Source organism: Trichoplax adhaerens, genomic scaffold (genome assembly GCF_000150275.1).
Source record: "Trichoplax adhaerens TRIADscaffold_2 genomic scaffold, whole genome shotgun sequence".
NCBI classification, from domain to species: domain Eukaryota; kingdom Metazoa; phylum Placozoa; class Uniplacotomia; order Trichoplacea; family Trichoplacidae; genus Trichoplax; species Trichoplax adhaerens.
This window is the reverse complement of record NW_002060944.1, coordinates 9582809-9601512: the sequence shown is the minus strand read 5'-3', so window position 1 is coordinate 9601512 and position 18704 is coordinate 9582809. Positions and strand designations below refer to the sequence as shown.

Here is an 18704-nt window from a genome sequence, read left to right as displayed (position 1 = left end):
CAAAAATACAAATTAGTGATAAGCGAAAGTAAATAAATATCTAATGTCGTTTCCAATAAATACATTCAGCTCCTTTATTTTAAAGGTATTTTTTCAATTTAATGCATTGATTATGTTCATTTAAACAATACGCTATCAAAAACGAAGTAAATTCATAAGCTGTCATGTCCAAACTTACAATATCAGATTTAATACCTACAAGTATGTTAAACTTAATAGTCTATGAAAGATAGTCCGATTTAGGGAGGTGAGATAGTTATTATTGATGTGTCTACCCAGCATTTAAAAAATTAAATATTCCAAATTTAGCATTTGCATACAAAGATCGAATTTATTATTACTAAGTTCTAAATTATATCAAGTAAAATCAATTTCCTCTCGTGTGAATCCAAATAAATATAATTCACTTTGGGTTTGTTTATGGCGTTCATACAAATTAGTTAGTGCATCCAAGCCAGTAAATGCTTCTTCATCAATTCCATCGATTTCATTAGAAGTTAAGTACCTATATTGAAATAGAAGCAATCAAGCAATCAATATTTTCTACATTTTCTTATTTATGATATAGTAGTTTCAATAATCAATTCTTTACCATAATATTATTAAAAAGGCCGCACTAGTGTGATAGAGAATGTATTTACATTCTCTCCCCGTTATTGTGATCTTATTATAACTGATTTTAGACAGTACAACAAATATTTGCAAATAATTTGATATCAAAGTAAGAACGGTACTTCACTAAAGCTTTCTGTAAGCATAATGAGGCGAAGAATCGCTACTTACAGCTTTTTCAGAGACACAAGATGATTGAACCCATAGTTTTCCAAATATTTAATCTTGTTTTGATTAAGATTTCTAGAATTATTAATATTATCTATGAGATAAATGATTTAATATTGGCTTCTTAAATTATCGCATCTAATTTTACAATGACTTGCACAGTGTGATACATTAGTCAACAGTTAATGGCAACATATCCATAGGAATGGAATGCTGACTTATAAATGGAATAGTTCTCATCATGATTTAAAATTTGTGATTCACTGTAATACAGCCACTTTCACAAGCTACTATTATAAGGTGATTTTTCTGATGTTAGAGTATACAATTTATGTCTAAATTTTATTTCATGTAGAATATTGCATAATAAATGAACCTAGACTCACTTAAAATATAGTAAAACAGAGAGGTACTGCAATATCGTATGAATGTATTTATTTTTAACGGGTATTTATAGCTTTATCGTCTTAGCTGAAATCGATATTAAATTCTTATAGTTATAATTATTTCAGCGCAATACTGGCGTGAAGCAACTACTCATAAGTTGCAGTAGCAATTTACATATATATATATAACTTTTTATTAGTGACTTTTATTAGAAAGCAGCAGCTAATATGCTAATCAGTTAATTGTATGATATTGAGCATGTTAGTTTTTGATTAAATCTGATTTCAATGATGAAAATTTAATCGGTTATTGTTGATCATTAAAAGTAGAACAATCTAGGATAAAGTCGTTATAGCTCTTATTTTTTATGATGAACATTAGGCAATTTTTTACTTACAATTCGTCCAAGCTAATAAGAGATTCAAAGGTGTTGAAATTCAAATATCGGATGTTATTTGAATTTAATTTTCTAAAATATATTGTTAAAATACATTAGTTCATAAGATATTTTTGAAATATTGGTTATTTCAATGAATGAATGATTAAGAATTTCAAAGTTACTACGATAGAACTTAAAATTACAGAATTTTCAAACTATAAAGTCCGTAAAAGGCCATTTCGTCTATGGTATCTATCAAGCTGCCATTGAAATACCTAGATCATGAATAGTTTTATATTTAGTCGCTTGTATTTTATTGTGGTACTAGAATATCTCAAGAGAATACAACCGATTCAAAATAGCTATTTTCTAAGCAATTTTTTCAATATGATCGTAAAGTATGCATGGATTCATGTAAGTCAGAAATAAAAATACGATAAATCTTTGTTGCGCTGCCTTTATGAATTTGTTACGTGATTTTTCGCAATCGCTGAAATTTAAAAAATGACATACTTACAGTCTTTCCAAAGTCATTTGCTTTTGGGAACCAAATATATAGGGTGGCAAGACGCGTATGAAGGTAGAAGACAAATTTCTGTGATTTAACAGATAGAAAATAATCTTAATACTTCAAAATTCTAACAGTAAATTAGCTATATATCATAACATGGATATTGCTTTAATATTTTTAAGTTTTTTGCAATTTCTAATTGTTTTTGCCTAAATATGGGTATTATTCGATAGCTAGGATAGAAGCATGTAGTTTTTTGTAACTTTAATTGACTGAATTTTTTTAATTCTTAAAGTAAGACTGATAATATTATTGCCAATTCATGATAATTTACGATATATACCATTTAAATTTATATTTTTAGAATTAAGAAAATGTGGTCTTACATTATTTTCATAATATCACAGTTAGAAAAAGCACCAGAGAACAACACTGTAATTTTGCAGCTACTAAGATCTCTTAAGAATAATAAATCATTTCATAATTTTAGATTTCATTTTCATGATAATAAGATCTGTAATTAATGCATGATCTAGAAAAATTAATATTTCTCAAATTATTATTTTCCACTTACAAAGATTCTATTTTAGTGTTGTTTAAGAATAAGTATGTTCCAATTTTATTAAAAGAGCAAACTCTAATCTCCCTGGATATGAAAACATACAAAAACTTATGTAATCAATACTCCAAAATATTAATTACAATTATTACGATCTATAATACTTTAAACTGTTTCATTACTAACAACTTCTTTAAATTGGCAACATAAGAAAATGTGGTGTCAGAAACTTGTGCAACTCCATTCCCTGATAATTCTCTTCAAAAAATTTCATGGAAAATTTCATATCAGAATCTTTCTAAAGTTCTTCTAAAATTTAATAAAATTTGTGTAATTGTAAATTTTTTCTTACATTCTGCTTAGTAACGGAGATCCGACAAAAGCTGCTGAGCTAATATGGCCAATATAATTATCGGGAATTAATCTAAAATGTTGAAATTTGAACAAATTTGACCTATCAATAAATACTTCCACATGAAGCGCATTCCACGTCATAAAATGAGACTTACAGCTCTGACAATAATGGCAAGTTGCTAAAGATACGATTACTGATAGAGAGCAGTTTATTTCGGGATATATCACTATTATACATAGGATGACAAAATATTATTTCTTTAGTTGTAATCTTTTCGTTTGTGGGTACTATTAGTATCTGCCTTAATCTTCATTGCATCGTAAATTGATATCAAAAAATTATTAACTTTGATAACGGCCTTATCGAATAGTACAATAACATTAAGGTATAAATATATACTGTAATTACACTGTACTGTAGGTTTTTTCTGTACGCTTTGTACCAATATTGTAGTCAAATTATGTTTAGCTAAAATTTAGCTTGAATTGCATAACAAGATCTGTCTAACATAAGTGCATAGATACTTTGGTAATAAATTGAGATTATCTATACAGCATATATGATTATGGTATTGTCACAAACAGCTTTGCAGCAAGATAACGTAATGTACGATTGTCACGGTACGAACTACCGTGAAGAAATAGCTATCTAAATTTGGTTAATATAGTATAGTGATATTATATACAACTAGTTACTTACAATAGGAATTACTCTAATTATAAATGTGTTACAGTAAATTTATTGCTGTGCTGTAATGTGTGCTGAAATGATTCTGTGAATGGACTATTGTAGTCCGACTGTGAAAAACTAGTTAGAAGATGTTCTCACCCAAGTATTATTATAAGATGACTTGTGAATGTTAGCTGCTGTAGAAGGGTATATAAACCCGTCAGATAGTTGAATAAAGCAGTTCTCAATTGTATAGTTGTTTTAACGTAGAATCAAAGGCGTCTAAATTCTTGTAAGTAGGGATACTGAATCCCGGAGACTATAGTAATTTAGAGATTTGTTTTACGTTATACTTGTCACGAAGTTGATTTGTGACAACGATCAATAAGTCAATTCCTTGATCTACGTATCAAGGAACGATATCTACACTATCAGAAACACTTTTACTCTACTAACAGACCACTTAAAGACTTAGATCAGTCGTATTTTACGTTAAACACTAAGTTTAAGAATCCACTTTATTACACGATATACTGCATTTATATACTCTTAATAGTTTATGAGTCATAGTTAGTACGATTAACTTTGGAATTGTTCACTGAATAAGAGATTAGTTTTAGCTACTGCTCCTTAATACAGACAACATTATTTACGAACATAGACATCTGATGACTAATACAGAATAATCAGATTACGATATGTCCTATCACGAGGTATTGACACAATAATAGTCTCAGGTATTATAGAAAATATTAGCTAAAGAAATCTCAATTTATTGTTCTACACTACAACGTTGAGAATAATATTACTACATATCCATGAAAAGCAACGTATGTATAAATAAATGCATGCATTTGAAACCATTCGAATTTAGTCGAATGTAAAAATAGTAAGTTATGTACCGGCTAATATTAATTAAATATCTTGCTCGTATTTTATGCTAACATGAAGTTACTAAGTACGTTACTTACATAAATCTTAGATTGTTTAGGTTAGCAAATGATCCTGGTTTTATGAGTGAAATCTCATTATCGAAAAGGTACCTAATGTAGAAGAAATCATATATTTTATCTTTATATATATTTCTAAAAAAATATATTTGCAGCTATAATTTAAAGAAATCTCCTAGCAGTACTGCTCATTTAAGAAAAAATTAGTTGAATTTAATAAATTGATATATAATAAAATTGACTGCATTACAAGCCCTGTAATCTTTGTAATCCATGAAAAGAGTAGGTTCGGATAACTTTTAGGTTGTTTCCATACAGTTCACTATCGAAAACAGCAACGAGTTTGAAATAAATTTCATCAGGCAATCAATCAATAAATTAAGAAATTTGTCATTTCGGTTCAATTTCCGTATTTAAGAAATTAAAATTATAAACTCACAGAGTGTGAACCTCAGACATTTCGGAAAATGCAAAGTCTCGTATATCAGGAACGTCGTTAGTTCCTAGCTTACTACCATTTTCACGTAATTATAAACACTGTAACATGAATTTATATAAAGTACAATAATTGAAAGCAGACTTACATGGATTTTGTTGTTTTAACTTTGGAAATGTACGTTTCGCTGATATTTTTGATAATATTATTAGCTAAATCTCTGTGTAACCGGAAAAAGATTTAGATTTGAATTTCTCTATTATTTTTTTAAGTATGAAACCGATGCTCTTAGTTATTTTAATGAAAAAGACTACCAGGAAAGCTAAGTTTTTGATAGCCATAATTATTAGAAACTGTACACTCTAGAAATGCTCCATTACTAAGCATTCATCAATATCGATTGGATATATAATAACTACACAAATTAATAAAAAAACTTGATCAACATGCAATGTTGACGTGAAGGCATGTACATACGAGTATTACTACAATTCTCATTTTCCAAAGTGATAACAATTTTTTATACGAATATCGGAAAATTATAGTATTCTCTACAATAATTAAACTTAGAAAATATTTCTAGTTTTATAGCCTTTGAATAAGTTAGGATAAAACCCTAGGTTGTGTCTTCATATCCGATCCTACTATAAAAATTCTCAAGGTACATTTACTTACATATCGTGCAAGTATTGTAGACCATCCCATACCCCTTGGCTAACGCTTTCAATTAAATTTGCGTATAAGCGTCTGAATACAATACATAGAATCGATTAATTAATACCTACATATTTGAAGTATTATAAAATTTAAGCAGCTATTGCAAATTAATGATACAAGTGTATTGTAGCTGCTGATATAAAGTTAGCTATTGAAGCCAATTAAACGTCGTACATAGTCCTTAATTTAGGAATATTTCTAAATACTCCGCTGGGTATTGCAGCTATTCTGTTTCGCGATAGTGACCTAACAATTTAAATATATTTACAGCTTTATTCGAACTAAAACAGAATGGAGTCAGTCAAAACGAAAATTTTAATCTGCTAGTCCTTTATAGATGTTTATAAATCAAGCTTACAAAGTGGTTAACCGATTAAGACCCATAAAGCTAATATTTCGCAGGTTATGAATTTCGTTTTTGGATAATTGTCTATAAATAAATCAATGATATCAAATAGAATGTATTAGATTTAAAGAAGATTTTATATTTCTAATCATCAAATAACCAAACTATCTATACTTTATAATCGCAGATTAATAAATTATGGAGTATAAACGAAAAAATATCAGCGTATAAGTATATTTTGACCTTTTTACTTTATTAAGTCTAATAAAAAAACATTTTAATGTTTCATGAAAATTCCTAAATAGCCATTCATACGGATAAATCATTTTTGATAGTTGAGAATATTACGAAACATCTTAAAACATAAATTGTCCAATTATCCGTATCTATTAGCTAACATGGTGCCGGTTGGGATTAGTCAGTATTCTATTTGATTCGTAATATATGTAGTGTATAAAAGCAACTGAAGCAGGTATCGTTTGAGCATGTAGTTAGCCTGTTTAACTATTTTTATTAATGAAGCTATGGAAATCTGTCTTGTGCATAAGTATTATTATATTATTAGAAATATTATTTTCGTAATCATATAGTTAGTATATTATTATTATTATTATCTGTTCTATAGCTGTGCCTAGTAGCTTATTATGATATCCTATGTGTGGTTAATGATGTCAATTAGTTACCTAATACTAAACAGGACGTACTGGGCAAGAGCTTTAACTATAGTTACTAATATTGCATTTAAATTTACGATTTGATATTTATATCACTACAGCAATATTGTAGTGTAAATTGTAACTGCTTAGGTTAATGATTATAATATCGTAATAATGTACAATACCTTATGGTAGTAAAATTAGAAATAAAACTCACAAAAAAGCCGATTAAATAGAGCTTTAAATCAATGCATTTGATTTATTAAAACTTACAAGTTTGATAATTTGCTAAGTGGTTCGAAAACCCCATTTACAATTAAAGATATTCTATTATTTCTTAGGTGTCTGAAGCAATCAAATAGAATAAAAAATGATTAAACCCAGTCATTGCATTAAAAGCACAAAATTTTTTTGTTATATTCTTTCTTATATCTAATCAAACGATCAAGCTATTGTTCCAGAACTATAACTACATCTATGCTGTTTAACCTCGGAATTGTATCATACTTTTATTAATACACAAAATATCTCATTGAAGATGTTATCAGCAAGACTTATATTACAGTAAATAATAATTAAGTGATTAATAGTATGATACAAAAAATGGTATTACTATATTTAAATAATAAAAGCAATGTGAAATAGTAGTAATTATAGCATGGAAATGCTAAAATACAATTCATGCTGTTCATATAATCGATTTTGCAAGCAATATTCGAAATTACAATTTAGCTCTCCATAGCAATACATATACCGTATATGATATCCACTTTATCATACGAGTAGTCTGATAAAATGTGAACCGTTAAGTTTACTAATAATTAATAGTTAAATTGTCCATCCATATCAATAGCTTATTCGGCATCAACCTTTAACAGTCTAATCTAATGATTATCACAAATAATTATCAGTAGTTTTCGTTACTTACAGATTTTCCAAATTTATTAATCCTTCGAAAGTTCTTTTAGAAGTTAAAGTATTCAATAAATTTTCACTTAAGCTCCTGTAAAAGTAGTATACAACTAAATAACAGTGTTCAAATCCTATGATATTTTCAGAAGAACCAAAAGCAATTTAAATTACGCAATTTACTATCTCATATATTTAAATAGAAATATTACATTACAACAGAGCGATGATCGAATGAGAATGTTGTCTTATGAAAACTTACAGCGTTTCTAATTGATTTAAGTCTGCAAAAGCCCCATCCTCAATTTTTTCTATGTTATTTTTTTCTATGTCTCTAATGTATTGAAGAAAGTGTTCTTATTTATTTTATCGCTATAAGTTGTGTAATAATTAAGCCTCTTGGAATTTATATGTTGTCTAACTATCCTATTTTTACTTTGTCATGGAATACTCCACTAAACCACGAGATACCCTCACTTAGTATGATTTCTCAGTTATAGCGCATAACATACGTATTTAGGCTAAATTACATTAAATATCATATAGTGAATAATATTCAACTAAGTTAGAGAAAATAATTGTAAAATGGAATAATCTAGAACTTATCATTAGCATATGGAATCTATTTATAATAAAAAATATAGTCAAAGAGTTTATGCATTAGCTAAATATCTCTATTTAGCTTACAAATTTGTCAAGCTAGATAATCCTTGAAACATTCCTGCTGATAAAGAGCTCAATAAATTTTCGTACATCACCCTGTATAAGTTATTAGTAAGAAAACTAAGTCTTAGAAGATCTTTTAACAAAATATAGCTGCAAGTCACTTAAAAATGACTATTATAAGGTCATGCTTTCAAAGTATAGTTTTCTCAACTATCATTTACAAGAAATTAGATAGAATAAAGTAGGTAAGTTTACAGTATTCCACGAAAACTTACAGTTTAGCTAATCTAGGCAAGCTCGCAAAAACTCCATCTTCTATTTTTACCAATCTATTACTTTCTAAATACCTATGCAAATAATCAGTCGTATATCAATTTCCTGCTACGTTTAATTTTCATCTTCAATCATTCAATTGATACTGTTTTCATGTATAATTTTTATGCAATTGTCAACGAAATGCAGTAGGTGCAGTAAGCATATTTATTATTAATTTATATCTAAATGGATTTTAAATACTACTGCACTGTTCATTTGTCAATTTTTATTTGTAGTATTCGATTGCATAGCTTACAAATATTCCAAGTTCGACAATCCTTCAAATATTTTGGGAGAAGTTAAATCATTTAATAAATTCTTTTCCAACGAACTGTAAAATAAAATGATACAAAAATATTTGAATCAGTCATCTACTACGGATGAATACGAGGTAATTTCGTCAATTTCAAAAGAACCAAGTATATATTATTAATTAAGTATTCTTTGGGAATTCGTAGGTAACTTACAGCCACTCTAAAAGATGTAATTTCGAGAAAACTCTATCTGAAATTCTTTCTATCTTATTGTCTTTCAGTCCGCTAAAAGAAATTTATTTCAAGTCATTTTCAAATGATACGAAATCGATACAGAAAGAATCAGAGTTAAGATTGTTATTGTACTATTAAACACCGTGTGATAACCGAATGATGAGCATCATTCTGTCAGCAATTATGTGTTTTAATAAACTGTTTTAGTCCAATTAGAGTATACTAGTAAATTCATTTTAGTGGTATAAGGAGTACAGTATTGGAAAATGCTTTACTGATAAAGATAAGCGTCTTAATTTTGTTGTTATCTACAATACTACGAAATAACTTGTAGATCTTTACAGATTTAAATAAATATAACTTTCAATCGTTACGCTTTCATATTGCATAAAAGCTTGAATATATTTAAAGATTTTATACGGAATTTCTAGAAATGATAAGCATCCTAGATAGTATCGTCTCATGATACTGCAGTAAAATTAGCTCATTTTATTTCTTATATTCGCTTAATTTTAGCTAAGATTAGTTGCACAGTCTGTAATATAATATCAGAACCGTCTATACGCTAATATAGTAATAACATTGCAATTATTGAATAGTTGATAAAACAGAGTCACACACCACTAGTGACAAAGTAGTCTACACACGCCAACCCTTGCGGAGAACGCCACTTACTAACTTAAAGAGGCGAGATTAGCTATATCACCAAATAATTCAGTTCCAACGACCGAATACTATGGTATAATTATAGCGTCACAGTTAATGCAGACGAGATAGTCAGAGATTTACTATCATTTATTACTGAAGGAATCTTGGCACCCAAGATTATAGTCTTTACAATTAAATATCAATTGAAAAACTAGTTGACTATCTAACCGACTAACGAACTAAAACGGAATCTTCAAACAGATAGCTATATTTAGCAGTTCCTCATTAAACTGCTAATGTTATAGATTTGGAATCTAAGTAATTATGTTTCAAATCTTTTCAAATTCGATATTAATTTTGAACATCATAATGATTTAGATATTAATGTGAATGCATCATTTAAGCTACTAATAGGTATTCGTTTGAACTCGGTGAACTCTAAAAACTTTCATATCAATATTATCTAATTTCATTAGAAGACTTTCTTCAAATTGTAATGCCATAGAGGCTAATTAGAGCTCTATCGCACCTAAATAGCAATAACTTACAGTATTCGTAAGTTCTGCAAATCCATAAATGCTGCGTCGTCGATCTTTTCTATCCTATTTGTATTTAAGTACCTAAAAGATAAAGAAACTTCTCAATTTTCGATATTATTCTTATTCTGTATTCTTTGCTGAGATATAATACACAAATACAAATAACACTTGCATTGCTATAAGTATTCTATCTAATGTAAAAAAATTATATAAATAAGATAATCCTTAACTATCGTATCTAACTTCAGTTGTTACAACACTTAGTTTGTAAGGTTAACATTCATGCTAGGATCATATATCATACGATAATTATTTAATACACGTGTATATTACCGATTAGCTAAACATCTTTTAAAACAAGATACTCGAACGACTAGGTACTTATTTACTCTCACAGTCTGTGGTTCTAGGGTATTACAGAATAAGTTAGCCTCTCCCTTAGAGTTCACATATATGAGTAGCCTGTCCTTTCGTGTCCATATAATAATTTACAGCAAGACGTAACTTTTTAAGACTGAAAGTATCAATAATGCTAATCTAGCACCGATAAAATTAGCTTTAAGCCGACTGGATTACTTTTCACGTTTACCATAATATTTTACAATGCAATTCAAAGACATTATATTACGATGTAATGCGAAGTATCTGGAGATACTTATACCTTATGATGCATTGTTACAATTTAATTAGCAATGAAAAATTCTTTTGATTTATTATAGCCGAAGCTCTAAAGCCCAAGTAAGCACTTATAACGCTTTAAAGATCATAATACTAGGCAGCTTACAAATATTTTAATTTGTATAGCTCTTTGAATATATGTGAAGAACATATAGAGTCCAACAAATTTCCATTTAAGGATCTGGAATAATCATTAATAAATTGTTACTTAAAATTATGAATCTTCAATTGATTGATTTAAATACTTCATCATAACTTATCATCAATAATATCTTAGAAGAAAAGATTTTAAAGGCTATGCAATAAGAATTAAAACAGAATTATTGTATCTCGTGAAAACCTACAATTTTGTCAAATTTTGTAAGCCTGCAAAAATTCTATCACCAATCCTTTGAATCTTGCTGCTTTCTAAGTCTCTTAAAGTGTAAAAGATAATTCCGTAACTTTAAGCCCCTTTTACTATCACTTGATAGCAATTTTATACCTACAATATAATATTATAAAACTAAAAGTATTTATATTTCAATATGTACAATAGAATAGCTTACAGTGTTTCCAAGTTTGATAATCCCTCAAATATTCTCGGATAAGTTAAAGAACTGAGTGAATTCTTATATAATTTCCTAAATTCGCCATTTGCATGAATTTATTCGAAAAATGAAGAATAACGAATTATTCCAAACATAAATATACTTGAGCGATTGATTAGTTAAGTTATGAATTGAGGTATAACTAGTTCATGTAAAATTTTAGGTTATGATTAGAAATTTGTCCGTAGAACAATAAGGAATTGTTCATAAATAAAAATTTTTGAGTTATTGATAAGTCTGCTGTGAATAAAGTTATAACAGCAAATTTAAGTAAAATCCAGCAAATTGATTAGAAATCTGTTTGTAGACTGAAAAAGAGAGTGAACGGACAATATCAATAAAACAAGTATTTAATCAAGGAAAAATATAATCAAATCATATTATCTACTTATGTTCCAATCTTTCTCAAGACAAAATGGTCGATACACAATTGCTCTTCTTTTATGATAACTTACAGGCTTTTTAGCTTTGGCATAGTTGCGAAAATTCTATCTCCAATCGTTTCAATTTTATTTTGATACAAATCTCTAAGAAATGAAAGATAGAATTTACAGTAGTGTTTACTTCTAAGTACGGTATAGTCCAATTTTAGTAAAACATTAATTTCCACTAGACTGTGACATAACTCTAAATATGCTTAATTTATATTTAATAATTTAAACTGTGGAAATCTCTTAGACTCTAGCTAGATTATACCGTAGCATAACCCTTGCATAGAAGTAACATATTATTAAGAATCATTCGTGGCTATAAGTAATTTCCTCCTGCTATGCTCTTAACATTATAAAAACTATCTTCTTTCGCCTATCTCATTAGTTAGTTCTGGTAGTTACACGGTAAGCTTGCACGCTTTACCTATCCTGCACTACTATAGTTATTCGAGTAGTCATGTCGTTACTCGCACGATAATCTTACTCGATTATTGTCTTATACTAGCTCAATAAAGATTACTCTTCCATTAACCATTCTTTTGTACTTTATTGCGACTACTACCGAACTCTCAACCTTTCGAAACATAACATTTACAATTCTCTAAGTTGATATATTTTAATGTTTCATGCAATTAGTACTTTTTTCTATATTTTTACCAATAGTGCCACATTAATAATGTATAAAAATTTTAATAAACTTGTTCCATTAAGTATACTCAATGTTTAAATCACAAAAGGATTTATAAGAATAGATTCTACTACTGGTTTTCTACCAAATACAGAAGAAAGCTTTTAGAGTAACAGATACTAGAAATCATGGACTGACAAGTAATTTTACAAGAATACTAGTCACTCAAATGTAAAACTTGACGTGTGTATAACTACTTAGAGGTGGTGAGCAAGACCATCGCAACTAACGTAATTTAGTCGTGCGTCACGGTACGCCGTTACTAATTAAGTAACTGTTGATTAATGAATGCTTCTGAATAGATAATATAAGGTTATGTGCTATGTTTAATGCGCTTGTAGCTGATAATAGGATGGTAGAAATGAGATAAAAAAAGAAGTTGTTAGCAGTTAATTTACTGTAGGTTTATTAGGTGTGTTAATCTCTAAAAATTGAGCCGTATATGGACGAAGTTTAAGCGTTTTAACACCTGATAGCTTGTAGCTATCTAAGTCTGAGAATATCGACATGTATATTTAGTAATGGTATTATACTAATTAATGTAACTTGTAAAGCATGAATTCTCACTCGTTAATATTGGAATTCACTGTAGAAACCTATTTAAGCGCGTGTGTTGTAGAATAAAGTTAGTAATTGCTCAAGAAACGACAAGACTCATATCGTGAAGAATAGTGTAATAATTAGTCAGTTGTCTGTGGAGATCAGCCGAGAAATCGAGTTCTCAAATACTTCTCTCATAGAAACTGAAAGTACTGGGAGAAATAGCCCAAGTTTTAAGTAACTACACTAGAGTTCTTTACTTTCCTTTGCCACAAGTGAGGGTTGTGACAAGTCGATACTTTTATTTTAATGATATCTCTAATATATTGCAAAATAATAACTTATTACTTTTCATCAGCTCTTCACTGTAGAATGAAATATAAATACCAGGAATTCATATAAGAGAGCCATAGCGCAGAAGCACTAGATATCAGTAATACTCAAGTAGTTTCGAAAGGTCTGTTTAATTAAATTATCTAATGTTTATTTTAAGTAATATACTGGCACTAATAATTTTTAAATGTACGCCTAAATTATTTAAAACTTACAGTGATTCCAAATTTGATAGTCCTTTGAATAGTTTTAGGGAGGTTAAAGCAGTCAATAAATTTCCATTTAATTTTCTACATCAATTATTAGTATAAAATCATTCAAAAGCAATTCTACATAGCCAGATGAACTAAGTGTACTCAGAGCATACTATTACAGCAATTACATAAACTGATGAAGCTATGCTGCACTGTGCACCTTAAATTGCAATTTAATGTTCTTTCATTAGTATTGAAGTAACCATGTAATAACTTACAGTGTCCGTAAACTATTTAGACCAGCAAATACTCCATCGCTAATTCTCTGTATTTTATTGTTGCCTAAGTATCTAAAACGGAAAATGATTTTCAATTGCATGTTATTAAAAGGTTATTTCTACACCTGTATTTTAATGTACTTGTTATAATGCAATAGCGTTGCACATAGAAGACGTGAAATACTAAATATTAATTTATTTTAACCAATGACTATCAAGCATCTTAATCTTTCTTTAATCAAATGCTTATTTCCGGAAATTAAAGTTTCTCTCACTTACAATGTTTTCAAACTTTTCAATCCTTTGAAGATTTTTAGAGTAGCTAATGCACTCAACAAATTTTCATTAAGCCATCTACATCAGTTAGTTATAAGCATTAATGCATTTTAATTACTTTTTCGGAAAAGAAACGATAAACATATTTATAAACTATTACAAAGACTTTTCTTTAATATTCTTCGGTAAACTCTAAAACTTAAAATATAACGTGTTCAAGTAACAATTTCTGATATCCCTTGCCAGAACTTACAATATTTGTAATTTAGGTAAACTTGCAAAAACTTCATCCCCAATCTTCTCAATCTTACTTTTATGAAGGTATCTAGATTTAATTAGATCATCGCTAAAAATTTATTATCATTATACATACATTTCTTATAAGGATTATTCATATTATACACATGTATGACTTTAACATTATTCAAAATAGCAAAAACATTGTGTATAGTTTTCTTATAAACAAAATTAATCCGATTTTTCTAAATATTATAAATCTCTTAACTGTCGGCCTGAATAGACAAGTCCATGATAATTGTCATAATTAATTATACAGTAACTATACATGGCAGTAACAGATAAATTTAAAGCATGCAATCTATAATTAAGAAGCTACTCAAAGTGATTTTGGGGCTATATGGCTCGTTTTTGTATGTAAATGTATGTCTTGCTTACAGCTCAGTCAAATTCGATAATCCCCCGAGCATCCTTGGAGAAGCTAGAACCTTTAGTAAATTCCCAGACAAATCTCTGTAACAAGTATACATGATATGATTTAAGCAATTATTTCACAAATAATATGGTATACATATACATATAGTACAAGAATAAAATATGCAGGTTACAGCATAGGATGATGATGGCTTTAAGTATCAAAGAACACTATTCACAAATTGCAATAAATTTATCAATGGAACATAACATCGTGTTATAACAACTTACAGCGTTTCTAGATTACCCAAATCCGCAAACACTCCGTCCGCAATCTTTTCCATCTTATTATCATTTAAATATCTAATTAATCACAATTAAATTTCTTGTCATATATTTTTTACTCGAAGCAGGTAAATGAATATTAAGCCTTCTTTATGATTTACAGGTTTAACGATAAAGTCCTATATCTTCTAGATGCTGCTAGTAATACTTTACGGTAACATGAGTTTCTTAGTATCATCGTAGGGCAGTAAAGTTTTAACGCTATAGTTTAATATCTCCTAGGTGCTGCTTGTATTACTTTATCGTAAGATGAGAACTTAGTATTATCGTAAATTAGTAGTAGTCAAATGTTCAGGAACAGTGTAAGATTATGTTTCTAATACAAATTTACAATTGAACCAGTGGCTGACTAATACTACCATCACTTTACAAAGGTCATAGAAATTTCTGTCATTATGTCTAGTCTAAGCTTACTCATTTATTGCCGGTATAAAAATAGAAATACAACTATTCATTTTTGAGACCTATGATTACAATACATGTTGCTTACAAGTATTTCAAGTTTGATAACCCTTGAAATATTCGTACGGAGCTTAAATAATGCAGCAAATTTCCTAACAGCCACCTGCATCAATTTACAGTACAGATATTAATGCAAAAATGAAAGCAGATTAACTCATACAGCTGTCTAATGATTAATTAATATAGTATGTGCCAAAAATTTCGAAAGTATTGTTGAAAAATTAGGATATATGTTCATTAACTAACGAAACGAAGATATTATTACTCGTTACTCCGCTCTAGCCCTTAAGAGCTTAGAAAGTATTTACTTAGTTATCTTAAGTTTACTGGTTGATTTACTCGTGCCTTTTGCATTTGCAGCTACAATTAAAACGGCAACATTTGTCTGTTATGTTACAACTAGGTAGATTGTAATCAATTAGTTACGTATTTTTGGATGATAACGGTTTAAAATCTGAAGGATGCTGTGCTTAATATAGCAAAAAAATTTACTATTTAATACTTTGCTGCTCTACAGTTTAATATCATAGATTATTGCGACATTATAAATAAAAGGAAACCAACTTCTAAGTTATAAGGAATATTCAAGCATGTTATCTCAAAATTGCTCACATTGATCGCAGCTTTGTAAAGTTTGCGAAAGCTTTGTCATTAATGCGTTCAATTTTATTATGTGATAATTTTCTAAAATAATAAAATAGTAGGTTAATATCATTTTCTTTTCATTAGCTAAATGAATAGTACGCAAATTGCACAGATTGTACGTAAGTGGATGGTAATATGATAATTGTTGATTTCCTTACAATATCATCAGATTTGGATAGTTATATAGATCATTATCCTGGATTCTTCGAATTCTTGTTGTAGAAATATTTCTTTGCCGTAACATAAATTGCATAGTAAATAATTTGCCAATTAGAAATTAGAACGTTAAGGTTACTGAATTTAAGGAGCGTTGTTTATTGGTTAGGATCCTCACTTTTGTGAAATAAATAAGAAACATAAAAAAGCTATCCATGCTAATTGCGATATATTAATTATTTAAAGGAAGTACTCCAAAAGATATTGCTATGTACGTACAATTCAGTAACATTAACCATAGGTATATTTGTGACTGGAAATTTGACGATGAGTGAATTGCAGCAAGTTATGGTGGTTCTGCTTCGACAACGGCATTCTTGAGGACATTGCGGCTCTAGGTAGATTGATTAACTTAAACTTAGTTATTTTATTGACATTAAATATACTGACGTTCAATTTATATTGTTTTATTTAAAGGAGTGTGCTAAAATACTAAGGAATGTTAATAGCAGCCCATTTGATCAAATTTTATACAGCATACGGGTATAACTACGGCAATTCGAAAATTTCTACTGACATATCGTATGACAGAACTGCTATCTAAATATTAGATTGCAATACATAACTATCGCGCGCTTCATAATTGCTTAGTGAGAACTATAAGCAGTGAAGTATCTGCTATAGATACACGGCTAATCTTAGAGGTAATCAACACCAAAGTGTGAATAGATATCGAGAATCAATATGTAAATCTATAATATCAAGCATAAATTCCTTATCTATTTGTACTAGGATTTATCTTTGGTAATAATTAACTTTCATTAAGTAAGGATATAGCGAAAGCTGACCCTAGAATGACAAAATAACCATAATTATGCTGATACAGTAAAAGCGAGACAACTTTTCAATATTACGTTTGTATATGAACATCAGAATTTGATAACTGGTTTAATATTTAATCAAAATTTTAGCCTTAGGAGTTCGGTGTTAGGTTCTGTAAATGTAATGCATCCTTTTCATCATGTACGCGTATATAAAGTTAGCAATTGCCGCCGATTTTAATTGGCACATCGATTTAAGTACGCTTACAATTAATCATTATTGAAAGATTTTCAGAAGGATGATGAGAAACTGCTCGTAGCCTCTTAACTTGCTAGTAATAATGCCTACTAATATCGAAGGATTATAAGTCTATTATCAAAAGTATCACTTCGTTATACATGCAAAATACTGCAACTAAGCGATTAAATTAGCAAAACTCTGAAACTAGAGCACAAGAACGATTTTATGTGTCAATAATAAGAAAGTTACATAAAATAATGTGTTATTACTTGATACTATTGATCCCTGCTAGCCCCTTTTCACTTGTGATGTTAATAATGTAACGCTTCAAAACCACATCATAATTTTACGATTCGAAAGTACTTTTACTTTATGGTATTTATTACTTTAATTTTGATTTTCACTTTTTGCAGACTTTACTATTGTTGCTTTAAAACGTCTAGGGTAATTCTACCATCTGTTTCATAATGGAGGCGATATTTGATCCTGGACTTATATATTTTCAATAGAATGGATATATCTTACCCTCTAAACGAAACTAATATTTCCTACGAAGTAAATAATGGCAGATAGTGTTGGGAACCAAGATTACTTATTCATTCAAACTAGTTATGTATACACACAACTATGACTATATTATTGAGAGTAATGCAAAAATGGAGCCTTGCAATGCAGATTTGAGCTATCAGTACTCTAGATTTGTAATTGATACTAAAGTTCCACTTTAACAGAAAAAGAAATTTTACTTGACTGAAGATACACGTAAGAGATGAAATGAAGTCAAAATGAAATCTTGAACGCAGCTCGCTCCAAGCGGTAAATGAAAAGATACTTCATTTCAATTGATTGTACAGTATCATATTACCAATTAGAAATTTCATAAAGTAATTAATAAAGTACAACAACGCACGTATGTAGTAATTTATCATTACAGCACAATCTCAAACTAATAACTCAGGGTTTTATTAGAATAAGTCTATTAATCTCTTCTAGCATTATTAATTCAGAACATATCAATAGCACTATAAATTCACGTAAAAATATTTAAGCTCTAATATACTCCTT

General features: G+C 28.9%; 1 protein-coding gene across 1 annotated transcript; it reads right to left on the bottom strand.

Annotated features, from left to right (window-relative positions):
- Nucleotides 1–357: 357 nt before the first annotated feature.
- Nucleotides 358–15313, bottom strand: TRIADDRAFT_53978 (uncharacterized protein; the record flags this gene model as incomplete). The annotated part of the gene is made up of 26 exons (XM_002109662.1): nucleotides 358–505; nucleotides 784–855; nucleotides 1565–1636; nucleotides 2064–2141; nucleotides 2444–2515; nucleotides 2969–3040; nucleotides 4612–4683; nucleotides 5175–5246; nucleotides 5702–5773; nucleotides 6102–6173; nucleotides 7019–7090; nucleotides 7674–7748; nucleotides 7917–7988; nucleotides 8342–8413; nucleotides 8596–8667; nucleotides 8892–8966; nucleotides 9103–9174; nucleotides 10320–10391; nucleotides 11537–11611; nucleotides 12034–12105; nucleotides 13786–13860; nucleotides 14043–14114; nucleotides 14322–14396; nucleotides 14572–14643; nucleotides 14994–15068; nucleotides 15261–15313. 26 exons carry the CDS (start codon nucleotides 15311–15313, stop codon nucleotides 358–360), a joined length of 1953 nt encoding a protein of 650 aa, XP_002109698.1.
- Between the last annotated feature and the right edge of the window lie 3391 nt (nucleotides 15314–18704).